We start from the raw sequence: 15,013 nt of genomic DNA, 5'->3' as shown, positions 1-15,013 counted from the left end.
AATAAATAAATTTATGATAAATAAATAACGATAGAGCTCTCTCCGTGGCAAAGCAAGGCACAGCTGCAGCCCCTTTCTGCAATCAAAGAAAAGGCCCACCTTAGCCAACGTCATGCTGGAATCCCAGGCAGTCAAGGCTTTAACTGTAGGCAGTGGCCACCACCCTCTCCCTCTGCTGCTGGGAGTGGACTTCCTGCTATTGTGGCAGAAACTGCTCAGCTCCCAGTGAAGTGACTCCCCACCTGTCCTCTCTTTTCCCTGTGAGGGTTCATAGCATCTCTTCATCGTATAGTTTAGTTACATTATGGGAAATAGAGGGCTTGCCTGGGCAATGCTCAGTAATGTGTAATATGGTTTTATAGAGGAAATTAGTTTGGGAATTCCCTGGCGGTCCAGTGGTTAGGACTCCGTGCTCTCACTGCCGAGGGCCCCTGGTTCAGTCCCTGATTGGGGAACTAAGATCCCACAAGCCACACAGCCAAATAAAAAACAAAAAAATAGTTCAAGTTCCTAACAGTAAACTTTGGAAACTCGACCTGATTTAATCTGGGGACTGTGACTGCAGCTTTCCTCCTGCCTTGCCTTACTTGTGTGCTCTGCATAATGCCTGTCTTTTTTTTTTTTTTTTTAATTTATGTATTTTTGGCTGTGTTGGGTCTTCCTTGCTGAGCATGGGCTTTCTCTAGTTGCAGTGCGCGGGCTTCTCATTGCGGTGGCTTCTCTTGTTGCAGAGCACGGGCTCTAGGCACACGGGCTTCAGTAGTTGTGGCTCGCAAGCTCAGTAGTTGTGGCTCGTGGGTTCTAGAGCGCAGGCTCAGTAGTTGTGGAGCACGGGCTTAGTTGCTCCGCAGCGTGTGGGATCTTCCCCGCCCAAGGCTTGAACCTGTGTCCCCTGCATTGGCAGGCGGATTCTTAACCACTGTGCCACCAGGGAAGTCCAGTGCCTGTCTTTTTAAGAGCACCAATCTCTAACCAGATTTCCTGGGTTCTCCCAAAGTGACTTTGAGCAATTTACCTTATGTCTCTATACCTGTTTTCTCATGCATAATATGTGTATAATAATAGTAATCTTTCACAAGGTTGTTGTAAAGTTTGAATGTGCTGACCCAAGACAAGCACTTGGTCAGTACACAGTAAGTACTGAATGAATGATTCTGTGGTCTCTGAACAGTTTGCACTTTCCCTACCACGGAGCGTACATGCTGAGGACTAGCTAACGTAACTTGGTTTGCTCAGCAGGGGAAACCCAGGAGTTCTGGGCCACACCTCCAGCCCCAATCAGCTGCCTGGCTGTTGCCAGCCTGGGTTAATGGAAACTGGACTAGAAAATGTTCAGAGTGGGGTCACAGCACAACCCATTCCCATCTTAGAGAAAACGGCTCAGACCTGCTTTCCCCCAGGTCCCATCTGCGAGAGCTCTGAAACTCAGTCCTTCCTCTCCCCGCTGGACACCTCAAGGGGAGAAAGAAGGGGCTCATGGATTAGTATCCCTTTTTTTGGGCACAAACTTCTTTTCATAAGTCAGAACCCTGGGGCACTGGTGACGGTTTCAGCCTTGTGACCTGACTTAAGGCCATAGAGCTCCAGCCTAGAAGCCCATCTTTGTGCTCCTGTCCTAAGTGCCGCGTTCAAGTTCATAAAGGAATGAGGGTGGGGTGGAGATAAGGGGTGATGAATTCAGTTGTGCAGATATTAAAGTATAGAACCCAATGAATTCCCCGGTTGTCCAGTGGTTAGGACTCGGCACTTTCACTGCTGTGGGCCCAGGTTCAATCCCGGGTCGGGGAACTAAGATCCCGCAAGCTGTGCAGTGCAGCCAAAAAGAAAAAAGTATGAAGCCTGAAGAGGAGAAGCTTTGGGAAATACCTATAGCCCAGAAAGAGGAAGAGGTAGAGAGCTGCCAGTGCAAGCCCAGGAAGAGCGGTCTGACAAGGCAAGTAGAGTTAGGGCAGCTCTGCACCCGCCTCCTCAAACCATCAGGGGGGCCGGTTTGCAGGTGTTTCCAACCCTTTGCCAAAAGATACTTCTGTAAAATATAATAAAAAAAAGAATTACCAGAGGAATGTAATGAAAAAAGACGTCAGTATACAAACCTCAGTTTTTTTGTGTTTTTTTTTTAAGTTCATTCTGTCAAATTGTTTGAAAAGTTCCTAAACGCTTTCTCTCAATTTCTGTACTTATCTTGTCAAGGACCGGAAACAGTTGGCACCCCAGCTCTGGCCCACAGATTGCACTTTGAGCACTGCTACCTTATGCTGTAGAAACCAAGTGGTGTCACGTAGTGAAAGGACCGAGAAAGTTGTTAGGTTCTACCAGAAACTCACTAGTGACCTTTAGGAGGAATTTCAGGAAAGGGGTGCACACAGACAGGTTGAGAGGGTAAGGGAAAGAAAAACGAGTGAACTGTGGTAAACTAAGAGAGGAATTTCAGGAAAGGGATGCACACGGACAGGTTGAGAGGGTAAGGGAAAGGAAAACGAGTGAACTGTGGTAAACTAAGAGAATAATCTCTGCTCAGCCTCCCCTCCCTTTAGTTAAAAATGTTGGCAAGGGCTTCCTTGGTGGCGTAGTGGTTGGGAGTCCGCCTGCCGTTGCAGGGGGCACGGGTTCGTGCCCTGGTCCGGGAAGATCCCACATGCCGCGGAGCGGCTAGGCCCGTGAGCCATGGCCGCTGAGCCTGCGCGTCCGGAGCCTGTGCTCTGCAACGGGAGAGGCCACAACAGTGAGAGGCCCACGTACCGCAAAAAAAAAAAAAAAAATTTTTTTTTGGCAAGGAAGGTGAGAAATAGCAGAACCACAAAGGTCATTGCTCCAAATGAAAGCTTTTTAAGATAGAGGAAACCTGTGCATGTTAAAGAAGGAGAGAAAGAAGCTAGTGGAGAGGGAAAGATTTCAAATGCAAGAAATCCCCAAAGCTTGGAAAGCAGGCAGATGGCCTCTGCTTGGTTCTGCTGTCTCATTGCCTGGCACTCTCCACCCTGTTCCCTGCAGCCCAGCCATGGTGTCCGTCTGTCTGCCGTTTCCTGAAATGCACCAAGCTCTCTCTGTAGACTCAGGGCTTTCCCACATGCTTTTCCCTCTTTTTGGAATGCTCTTCCCCCGACTAAGTTCTTTTTATCCTTCAAGGCTCAGCTTCAATGAGTGACTTTCTCATAGAGGCCTCCCTTGATGCATCCCACAACCTACATTGAGCCTTCCTCGACATCCTCGCAACCTGTGCTTTTCCATCACTGAACTTAACCCAGCTTATAATTCTGTTTATCTGTGTGTGAGCTGGTTGAACATTGTCTTCCTCCCTAGAATGTAAGCTCTTTGAGGCACAGACTCTGGCTGTTTTAGTCCTCATTTTCCAAACCCTGAGCACAGTGCCTCCCACACAGTAAATGTTCATATAAAGCCCTGGCTGCATAAATAACTAATAGCACCACGACAGATAATAATAGCTAACATTTGTTGAGGGCTTATTAGGTGCCAAGGACTTTACAAACGTCCTCTGTTCTATGGACAGTCCTATGAGATAATTACTATTTTTACAAATCAGGACACTGAGTTTGAGCTCAGGTAGTTTATCCAAGTTGAAAAGACTTGTGAATGAGGGATTCGGGATCTGTGTCCAGATTTGTTTAATCCTAGAGCCACCAGAGGGGCACTTTCTCCCAGGGCTGGAAGTGTGGGTGAGGAAACGAGGACACTCTGCATTTCACAGCAGTTAGCTGCAATGTGCCATCTGGCATGCGCAGAACACTGTACTAGACACATGTGAACACAGTGAGAGAGAAGAGCGGTGATTGCTGAGCCAGAGGAGGGTTGTGAGCATCTGGGCCCTGTACCAGAAGGAGTGAGGGGCCAGGACCAAGTCAGCTCAGGGATGTGCCCTGTTTAACGTGGGTGGACTGCATGTTCACCTAAATTCCATTCACAGAAGGCCCAGGTGTGTTCAGCAGAAATTCCTGATAAATCTGCTTGGGGCCAGAAGAAGGCGAGCCTCTGGAGCCTGAGTGGGCAGGACTGTTCTGCTCCAACAGGGAGAAGTTGTGGGTTACTTTGGAGAAGGATAGAGAGAGAAGAAAAAGGGGGGAGGTGGAGTGAACCTGTGAGATGGGTGATGTTTTGTATGTTTCATAATATGACCCACCTCATGATCTCCCAAGTGTTCCATAGAGTTACAAAAGATCATAGAAACTCAAGGTGACTGGCCGTGTGTGTGTGTGTGTGTGTGTGTGTGTGTGTGTGTGTGTGTGAGCTGGAGAAGGGGCTAGATTTCACAGTAGAGTCAATACCAGCAGAACAGGGACAGCCTGTGTGGATGTAAGATGGGGGGGAGGGTGGCGGTGAGCCAGGCCCCAGACAGAGCCCCGGGCACATTTGCACAGATCTCAGGGTGGCGTGGGGTGCCTCAACTGGCCCTTGGGTTTCTGATAACCACTTGGGTGAGAGAAGGGGGAGGTGCTCAGGATTCTTGTCTGCTTTGAATTGGCCATTACTACTCCTTTGTGTTTATTAATGTGTGCTCTGTAAACACTAGAACATTTGAAAAATCCAGAAAAGTAAAAGTGAAGAGAAGACACCAGTCGTCCCTCAGTCCTGAGATAGCAGCTCTGTGTTTCACTTCTCTTCTTTTTATCTTCTATGTACATGTTTGCTTACAAAGTTGGGATTGTATTTTATATGTATACTTTACTATCTTTAGCTGGCATAATAGCATAAACATTCTCACAAGTAAAAACCACATCTCGTATTTGAGGATTTTCACACTTTCTTATAAAGAACAGAGTTGATTTCAGTATTGGAAATTTTTGCAAGAAAAAAAAACATTTTGGCATGTATTCTCTGAACCAGCCTAATTTGATTTGAGTTCTCGGTTTTTTTTCTTCCCACCTTGTACAACCCAGAAAGTCCTATGAGTTTGAAGACTTACTGCAGTCTTCCTCTGAGAACAGCAGGGTGGACTGGTACGCACAGACTAAGCTGGGGCTCACACGCACTTTATCGGAGGAGAACGTCTATGAGGACATTCTAGGTAAGAGGCCAAAATGTTTGAGTGAGTCTGTCTATGAGAAGGAAGAGGGAGGAAATGGGGCTGGCTGCTTGAAATACACACACACACACACACACACACACACACACAGTCACACTCAAAGACAAACATGTACTCAAATGAATGAGAGATCAGGTAGGTGGGTGGAAGAGTGACCCATGGTGAAATACATGAGAGAAAAATGGGCTGGAGTGGGGAGGAAGGGCTGGCGATGAACGGCCAAGGAGGCAGCGTGATACAGCGGGAAGCACATGAGACCTGGAGCCTCAATATCCATGACTGAATCTTGGCTCTGCTACTTGTAAGCTGTGTGACATTAAGCTGGTGACTTAACATCTCTGAACTTCAATTCTCTCATCTCTGTACTAGGGAGGGTGACAGCTACTTTACAGGGTTGTTTGAGGGCTGAAGAAAATGGTATGTAAAATACCTGGTTTATAAGAGACTCTCAGTGAATTGTAGGGATTACTGAATGAAAGAAAACCAAAGACCACCGTACTCTTTCCAAAACTGTAGGAATGTGGCAGTAACGGCATCACAATTCAGACTGAAATGAATGTCTTCTATTTAAAAAGTAACTTTGGCCTTGCTCTAAAGAATTCTGTGATTCCAAAATGGGGCTCAGATTCACAGAGCTTTTGTGCATTTAGGTTTGGTGAGTTAAATAATCTCCAGGGAGGATCACAGTTTCAGTAAGGTGTAGACCCAGACCGTGTCTGCATATGTTGAGGGCGGCAGTGGGCGAGAAATGAGCTGAGGAAGAAACCCTTCTGTGTCCCTATGCAAGGGGCAGAGCAGGCATATATACATGTACTTACATGCATGCAGTCATCAACACTAGAAGAAACTCCATGGTAGGAGGAAACATGAGACTTAAGGAAGGGCGTACACTAAGCCGAGCTATTTGAGTTGCTGTGTCCAAGCTGCCAGAGATGGGTTCCTGCCAAAGCAGTAGGCTTCCCAAATCCAAAGTGGGTATGAGATCTAGACGTCTCTTAGCAGTGTGTACCTGACAGAGAAGCTTTCAGTTACAAGGAACAGAAAACCCAGCTGAAACAACAAAGGGAGTTTGTTGGCTCATGTGACCAGAACTGGCTTTTTCTTCCTCATTTCTTATCTCTCATGTTAGCTCCATTCTCAGCAGGTTTCCCACGATCCCCATGATGGCTGCCGTTGGCTCCCCAGAATCTGTGCCTTGCAGCGAGAAAGGAAAGCCTGTGTCCTGCAAGTCCCAGCAAACATCCTGAGGTTCACTCTGATGAGACTGATTTAGGTCCCTTGTTCACCTTCAGAGCCCAGGAATGCCATGCAGCAATTGGCTTAGGCTTGGAATATGAGCCCTTCCCAGAGCTGGTCACTGAGGCAGGGATTCGGGATACTCAGATTGGCTTAAACCCTGAAACTGGGAGTGGAGTTAATCTCACATTTCTAAGAATGGGGAGTCAGGGAGTTATCCCAGTGAAAACCAAGGTCTGTTACCAAGAGGAAGGTTAAATGGATAGCAAGACAACAGACATCCCCACAAGGAGAGACCTGATAAGGTGTTGGGTCGTGATCTGATAAGGAGAACTTCCTTAGTGTTCCCAGTTTCTAATCTGTTGCCTTTGACTGCAGATCCACCAATGAAGGAAAATCCTTATGAGGACGTTGAGTTACATGGTCGATGCCTCGGGAAGAAGTGTGTCTTGAATTTTCCAGGTTCTCCCACCTCTTCCATCCCTGACACACCCACCAAGGTATGAGCCCCCAGAGGAGCAGTGGGGGAGAGGGGTCCCCAGCACCACGGCCTTGAGCAGGCTGGAGTTCTGGGTCACACTGGAATGCCAGGCCACCCTCACTGCCAGGCTCCTGGATTTACACATCGGCAGCCTGCCTCCTCTTCCTGCCTCTAGTTCTCTTGGAACCCCTCTGCTCAACAAGGCTTTCTAAAGTGTCATTTTAGCTTCTAGGTCAGAATTCTCCCCAGCTGAGTAAATAAGATAGTACATCCATGTTATACAGCTATAAAGAAGAATGTCCTGACATAAAACAAACTCATATATGTTTGTGAATGTACTAGAATATCTCTGTAAGGGTCCCTAAGAATGAGTAAGTGGGTACCTCTGTGGAGTTGTCTGAGTGTCTGAGTATCTGGAGGTCAGGAAAGAAGACTGACATTTTCACAGAATATCTTTTTGAACCTTTTGCAGTTTTGTACTATGTGCATACAGATAATATTACTATATTCACATACATGATAACATCAACACATTGCCTACAGAACTGAGTTCATATTCTTTTTTTTTTTTTTTTGCGTATGTAGTTTTATTTATAATGGTCCCAACTGGAAACAACCCCAATATCCTTCAGTGGGTGAACAGTTACGTATAGTATAGTACATTCATATGATGGAATACTGTTCATCAATAAAAAGGAATAAGCTATTGATGTATACAGCAACCTGGATAAATCTCCAGAGAATGATGGCAAGTGAAAAAAGCCACTCCCATAGAGTTACATGCTACATGATTCCGTTTATATAATATTTTTGAAAGGACAAAATTGTAGGAACAGAGAACAGATTAGTATGAATTCATATTCTTTAGCATAGCATTAAACTTCCTTCATAATTGATCCCTGGTTACCATTTCCCGCAGTTTCTATGTACAAAATCTTCTCTCCAGCCAAAGCCTACTAACTGCCCCTCTGATATTGTAGCCCCAGGATCAGCAAACTTTTTCTCTAAAGAACCAGAGATCTGGTTATATATGATGATATATGATCTCTGTTGTAACTACTCAGTGCTGCCATCGCGGTGCAGAGCAGCCGCAGACTATATGCAAACCAGTAAGTGAAGCTGTGTTTTATTTATGGACACTGAAGTTAGATTTTATATAATTTTCATGTGTCATGAAATATATATATATATTTTTTAGCCATTTAAAAGTGAAAATATTCTTGGTTCATGGCCTGTACAAAAACAGGTGGCGGGCCAGATGTGGCCCATAGGCCGTAACTTGCCCACCCCTGTGCTAGGTCATTTCTACCTCTGCCCTTGGCTCTTGCCTGGACCTCTCCCTTCCCATCCTTTAAGGCCCAGTTCAATCATGCCTCCTTCAGGAAGGTTCCAGGTCATCCCAGTCCCTGGGACTTGTTCCCCCTGTACTTGCCTGCAACACTCAGTGGGCTAAGCATTCATTTCACATCAAACTGTATATACTGTCTTATGATATCTCTTACTTTGATGGTTTGAATTCTGATTTAGGTCACGTAAAATATCTTTTAAACATCTCCCCAACTAGATTGTAAATTCTTCAAGGTCAGGAAGTATATATTTGTTTTCTTTGTGTCTTCCATAAGTAGTTGTTATACAATGGTTTAGTTGTTGAAGAAATTAAATCAAGGAAGACCAAATCCAGGCTGCAAGTGTCCGTTTAAATCCCATTGAAAGGATCTGTTTCCAGCCTAAGAAAAGAAGCCATCTTCCTCTCTGGGCTCCACTCGAGGTCAGGATTTGCTGGCGGGCGGGGTGTATACACATGAGACATGATAGTCACAAAGGGAATCTTCTTCAAGAGGGTGGAAGGTAGAACCTTTCATGAAGGGTGGATCTTACCCACCCAAGTCAATTGCTGCAATACTTGCCAAAACCAATTAACTGCTGCTTTCTCCTCCTATGGAAAAGAGTGTCATCATGAATAATCCATGACAACCAATAATTAGCAAATAGTTTCTACTTGCCTTTGAAATGTGTTGTTTATATTTTCATTGGAATGTGGATGTCTTCAACATTTAGGGAATCCTTCATTTCCCACAGTGGATAAGTCTGGCTTAGAAGAAGGCGGCTGTCTGTAGACTTTTCGATGATGTCCGTTCTGACCGGCATGAGGTGATACCTCATTGTAGTTTTGATTTGCATTTTTCTAATAATTAGTGATGTTGAGCATCTTTTCATGTGCCGCTTGGCCATCTGTAGGTCTTCTTTGGTGAAATGTCTACAAACAACAAATGCTGAAGAGGGTATGGAGAAAAGGGAACCCTCCTGTACACTGTTGGTGGGAATGTAAATTGTTAACAACCATTGTGGAAAACAGTACGGTGGTTCCTTAAAAAACTAAAAATAGAGCTATCATATGATCCAGCAACCCCACTCCTGGGAATATACCTGGAGAAAACCATTATTTGAAAAGATGCATGCACCCCACTATGCATGGCAGCACTGTTTACAATAGCCAGAACATGGAAGCAACCTAAATGTCCATCGACAGAAGAATGGATAAAGAAGATGTGGCACATATATACAATGGAATATTACTCAGCCATAAAAAAGAACAAAATAATGCCATTTGCAGCAACATGGATGCACCTAGAGATTGTCGTACTGAGGGAAATAAGTCAGAGAAAGACAAGTATCATATGATACCACTTTTATGTGGAATCTAAAAAAAATGGAACAAATGAACTTATTTACAAAACAAATAGAGTCACAGATGTAGAAAATAATTTTATGGTTACCAGGGGGAAAGGTGGGGGGGTAGGGATAAATTGGGAGGTTAGGATTGACATATACACACTAGTATATATAAAATAGATAACTAATAAGGACCTACTGTATATAGCACAGGGAATTATACTCAGTACTTTGTAATGACCTATACGGGAAAAGAATCTAAAAAAGAGTGGATATGTGTATATGTATAACTGATTCACTTTGCTGTACGGCAGAAACTTAACACAACAGTGTAAATCAACTATACTCCAATAAAAATTTAAAAAAAGAAAAAGAAGGCTATCATACCCAGTCTGCCCCCTTCGTGTCTTACTCAGTTCTACCCCACTTCATGCAGGGAGTGAACTGCATGGCCTCTTAGGAACAATGGAAAACATCTGTCCAAAGCAGCTCTGCCTGCAGAACTGGGTGCTCCTCCCTCTTACCAGAAAATAAAGGCTTAGCAGCCCTTTTCTTCCCCTTCCTGCCAGGCTAGAGAAAACCTAGGTCCCCTGTCCCCAAAACAGTAAAGCACAGTAGGTAATCATGTCAATGAGAACTTGAAGTCCAGAGGCAGCTATCCTGCAGAAAGAGAATCCAGTTGCCCAATGCACATGTCTGATTGCCACAGATACTTGCAGGCATTTTGGGCCTTTGCAAGTCATTAGCAAGACTCTGTGTCATGCTCAGTTCTCTGCCTTCCTACATCTGGGTGTCTGGTTTGTGTCCCCGTTCTGGGGGACAGCTGCAGACTTCTCCACCTCCTCTATTTAGCTCATCAATATTCATGGAGCATCTGCCACATCTGGGCTGCATCTGGGACTGAGAACTTACTGAAGCAGTCTTTCCGTGACAACCTCCTCTACCAGCCACAGAAGAGTCCTAAAACATATTTGAGGATTTTTATTTAATTAGATTGTGCCTAGTCCCAGTAGAGAAGTAAGGGTCAACTGGACAGATTTTCCTCAACAAGGAGAGACGTGCAGCTGGGGGCAGATGCTGACACTTACAAACACACAATGCAAGCTCCTGAGAAGGGGCCGTTTTCTTTTCTTGCTATGTGTCACCCACCATTCCCAAACGTAGAATAGCACAGTGAATATGGTAGGAACTGTTTTTTGTAATAAAGGAAATCTAGGCTAATATGAGATACTCTTTCTTATGTATTGACATCTAAGTGGGAAAAGTCACTAACTGGCATTCTCTGGTTGCCTGGGTAGCTTACCCACACCATCTGCCACCAACAAATCATCTGTTACTTAGCTGCGGCTACGTAGAGACCGTATCTGGTCAGGTGTGCAGGTTCTGGAGCCTGACTGCCTCCATTCAAAACTTACCTAGACCACTTGCTAGTTCTGTGACTTTGGGCAAATAATCTTATCTCTATACATCTGTATGTCATTGGTAAAAATACGGAATGATAATTGTACACTCCTCTTAGGGGGTCTTATGAAGATTAATCAAATTAATTATTGTAAACCACTTAGATTAGTGCCTGCAACATAACTACTATTTATGTGTGTTTGCTAAATAGATAGAATTATGCTTTTCAGGGACTTCCCTGGTGGTCCAGTGGCTAAGAGTCTGCACTCCGAATGCAGGGGGTACGGGTTCGATCCCTGGTCAGGGAACTAGATCCCACATACTGCAACTAAGAGCCCATATACTACAACTGAGACCTGGAGCGGCCAAATGAATAAGTAAATAAGTTTAAAAAATTTTTTTAATTTAAAGAAAAAGAATTATGCTTTTCAATATGTGTGTTTTTTTTTTAATTTGGTTGCGCCAGGTCTTAGTTGCAACACGTGGGCTCCTTAGTTGTGGCTCCTGGGCTCCTTAGTTGCAGCTTGCCAGCTCCTTAGTTGCGGCATGTGAACTCTTAGTTGCAGCATGCATGTGGGATCTAGTTTCCTGACCAGGGATCAAACCCAGGCCCCCTGCATTGGGAGTGTGGACTCTTATCCACTGCACCACTAGGGAAGTCCCTCAATATGTGTTCTTTATAAAATAACCTCATTTTCTAAAAGCAGAACATTCTCATTATAAAATTCTTTTTAAATACCAAAATGTGTAATCTTAAAAAAACTCATCTGTAATTGGGAATTTTTATTTTTTCTTTGTACTCACCTATATTTTTTTCTATAATAGATTGTTATTATGTGTGTGTGTGTGTGTTTTTAAAGTATTTTTATAAATTGCATGTAATCCCAACACCCAGAGAAAACCACTGTTAACACTTTGGTTTACTTCCTTCCAGACCATGTCACACTGTGTGTATGTGTGTGTGTGTGTGTGTGTGTGTACATGAAAAAAAGATTTGGGATGATGTTGTATATACATTTTTGCTGCTCTTTTACATTTATCATGAGTGTTTCCCCATGTCATTAACTTTATTTTTAAAAACAACTTGTATTGCCTGCATGGTATGCCATCATTTAATGTAATGCCATTACTTTACATTAGCGTAATGTCCCAATTGTTGGAACGTGTGTGTATGCTTTCCTGTGTATCTCTATGTATGTATAGTTAAGGGAGCTTCTATGTATTCATGTGAATATGTGTACCTGTGGGCATATGTGAACAAATGTGTACGTGTGTGTGAATGGCATCTGACTACTTCCTGGGGGAGGCCTCTGTAGAAGAGAGTAGGAGTCAGGTTGAGATAGGTAAAAGAGGAGATGGGATATTTTATATCAAGGACCCTTTCAGTCTCCTGCGGTCAGTCTCCTGAGGCAGTAGGACAGGGACATTCGAGGAGTGGAAGGAGTTAAGCCATTAGCCACCATTCACAGACAAGAAGGGTGAATGAACTCTGGCTGAGTCCAGGTCAGCTCCCTCTTCGAGGCACAAGGCACGTAGCTTCCTTGTCGCCCCCTCCTCCCAGTGTATGCTCCCTGGCTAGGGCCCATCATACTGTCTCCTGAAATAAGAGGTTTCAACAGAGGGTTCTTGTCTGCTTTTCCCTTTTGGACACTACAGATCTTTGGTTGAGTCCATTGCAAATCAAATATTTCTAAGGTTAGGGAGACTCTGCTGCAGCAGAGCTAGGCTCCTCCATAGAGATTACTCCATAGAGACACCATAGGATGGGTGTGTTATCATCAGGGCTTGTCGGTCTGAGGTGCTCTGATCAAAAGCTGGGATCTTCTCTGGACCATAGTCTGACACAATCATTCCTAGGGTCCTGTAGTGACTTTCCTTTTATACTATAGTTCAAGTTTGGCAAACTGCTGATGGTTGCCTGATTTTGTAAAGAAAGTTTTATTGGAACACAACCAAGCTCATTTGTTTACATATTGTCTATGGCTGTTTTTGCACTACAGTGGCAGCGTTGAGTAGTTGTGACAGAGACAGTATAGGCCACAAAGCCTAATATATTTACTGTCTGGCCTTTTAGAAAAAACTTGCTGATTCCTGCTGGCTTCATATCCTCACTTTCAAAGGCCTTCTACAGGCAATTCTGTCTTCATTGTTGACCATCTTTCCATCTGTTTCACTGCACTGGCTGTAAACCCCGAAGATACTCTTGGTTTTATTTGCTCTTGACTCTATTCCTGTTCTCAGATTGTGCTTGTTATACATGATAATGCTCTCCCCGACAGCCCACTAAGCCTTTTTATCAGTTAAGAAGCTAATGAGAAAAAAAAAAAAAAAAAAAAGAAGCTAATGAGGGCTTCCCTGGTGGCGCAGTGGTCGAGAATCCGCCTGCCAATGCAGGGGACACGGGTTTGGGCCCTGGTCCAGGAAGATCCCACATGCCACGGAGCAACTAAGCCCATGCACCACAACTACTGAGCCTGTGCTCTAGAGGCCATATGCCACAACTACTGAACCCACGTGCCACAACTACCGAAGCCTGTGCGCCTAGAGCCCGTGCTCCGCAACAAGAGAAGCCACCGCAATGAGAAGCCCGCGCACCACAACGAAGAGTAGCCCCCCCTCGCCGCAACTAGAGAAAGCTCGTGTGTAGCAGCGAAGATCCAATGCAGCCAAAAATAAATAAAATAAATAAATATTAAAAAAAAAAAAAGAAGAAGCTAATGAAATTCCACCCCCTCATGAAAACTCCCTGGACATTTGGTGGCTTCCTTTGGGTGCTCTGGGACACACCAGGCCCCCTCTCCAGCAGCATGACCCCTGGAAGATGCAACCCCTACACAGCCTCCACCAGGTCTCTTCACACCCTTTAGAAAGTCATGTGCCGTGGTTTCCTTCCTTTCCGTTTTCTTTATTCTCGGCCCTTTTCATAGGTCAAAACTTCTTTGAACAAACTCTATCACAATCTAAATCTCTAATAAAAACAGATACCTGCTTTTTGCCAACAATTTGGTATGAGATTCCAATGCAGTGAAAGAACTGGGGCCATTTCCTTGGATTTCATTGCAGATGGAGTTTGGTCTTGAAGAAGGCTTGTCATTATTCCTTCTTCTGTGCTGCTTTAATTATTAAGAAGCCCATAGAGAGCAAGTCAGGCCAGCCTCTTCTACTCAGGGCTTGTGATTGCTCCCTATAGACCCATGATGACACAGGAGGAGGCCACCTGGGAAGGCTGGGAGTCTTTATTCCTGGAAATCTTTAAAAAGGTTCTGGAGGGCTTCCCTGGTGGTGCAGTGGTTGAGAGTCCACCTGCCGATGCAGGGGACACGGGTTCGTGCCCCGGTCCGGGAGGATCCCACATGCCGCGGAGTGGCTGAGCCCGTGAGCCATGGCTGCTGAGGCTGCACGTCCGGAGCCTGTGCTCCGCAACGGGAGAGGCCACAACAGTGAGAGGCCCGCATACCGCAAAAAAAAAAAAAAAAAAAAGGTTCTGGAGTTATTGATACATACTGTTTGGAACTAAGTAAGAATGGAGAAACCAAAGGAACAAAATAAAACTATTCTATGAGAGTTTAAGATATGATAAATGTGGTCTTATAAATTGATAGAGAAAGAAAGGCTTATTTATTAAATGGAATAGGGATAAGTTAGCTTGAAGGAAAAAATCAGTTTAGACTAACATACAATAAAATAAATTACAAATGGACTAATGAATAAAATATATTCAAAATAAACTAAGAACATCCAAAAGAAAATGGAATTAAATATATATTAAACCTTTAAGAAGGTATTGTTTTTCTAGGGAAAGAAAGAAGAGAGTAAATTTATCACAAAGGAAAAGATGATCAGATTTTCATACATAGAAATGCTATGTGGGGAATTCTCTGGCAGTCTAGTGGGTAGGACTCCAACCTTTCAGTGCTGTGGGCCTGGGTTTGATCGCTGGTCGCAGAACTAAGATCCTGCAAGCAGTGAGGCCAAAAAAAAAAAAAAAAAAAACTATGTGAAAAATTCCACATAACCAAAATAAAAATACAAACAAATCACACGGGAAAAACACACTTGCAGCAAAACTGACAAATAGTTCATATCTGTTCTATATAGGGAGCTCATCCAAAATAATAATAAAAACACGAGGATCCCAAAGAATAAACAGGAAAAGAACATAAACAATATAATAAAAATGCAGT

The 15,013-nt window shown here is 44.1% G+C and overlaps 1 protein-coding gene across 3 annotated transcripts in view; it reads left to right on the top strand.

The window, feature by feature from the left end:
• Positions 1-15,013, top strand: part of DENND2A (DENN domain containing 2A) — a 104,237-nt gene that overhangs the window by 42,300 nt on the left and 46,924 nt on the right. For all 3 annotated transcript variants that reach the window (XM_067747200.1, XM_067747198.1, XM_067747199.1), the window contains 2 exons: positions 4,893-5,020; positions 6,653-6,774. In XM_067747200.1, the coding sequence (XP_067603301.1) occupies positions 4,893-5,020; positions 6,653-6,774 (250 nt within the window). The remainder of the gene's footprint in view (positions 1-4,892; positions 5,021-6,652; positions 6,775-15,013) is intronic.

Source organism: Pseudorca crassidens, chromosome 8, assembly GCF_039906515.1.
Source record: "Pseudorca crassidens isolate mPseCra1 chromosome 8, mPseCra1.hap1, whole genome shotgun sequence".
Lineage (NCBI taxonomy): Eukaryota > Metazoa > Chordata > Mammalia > Artiodactyla > Delphinidae > Pseudorca > Pseudorca crassidens.
This window is presented reverse-complemented; position numbering and strand designations above follow the sequence as displayed.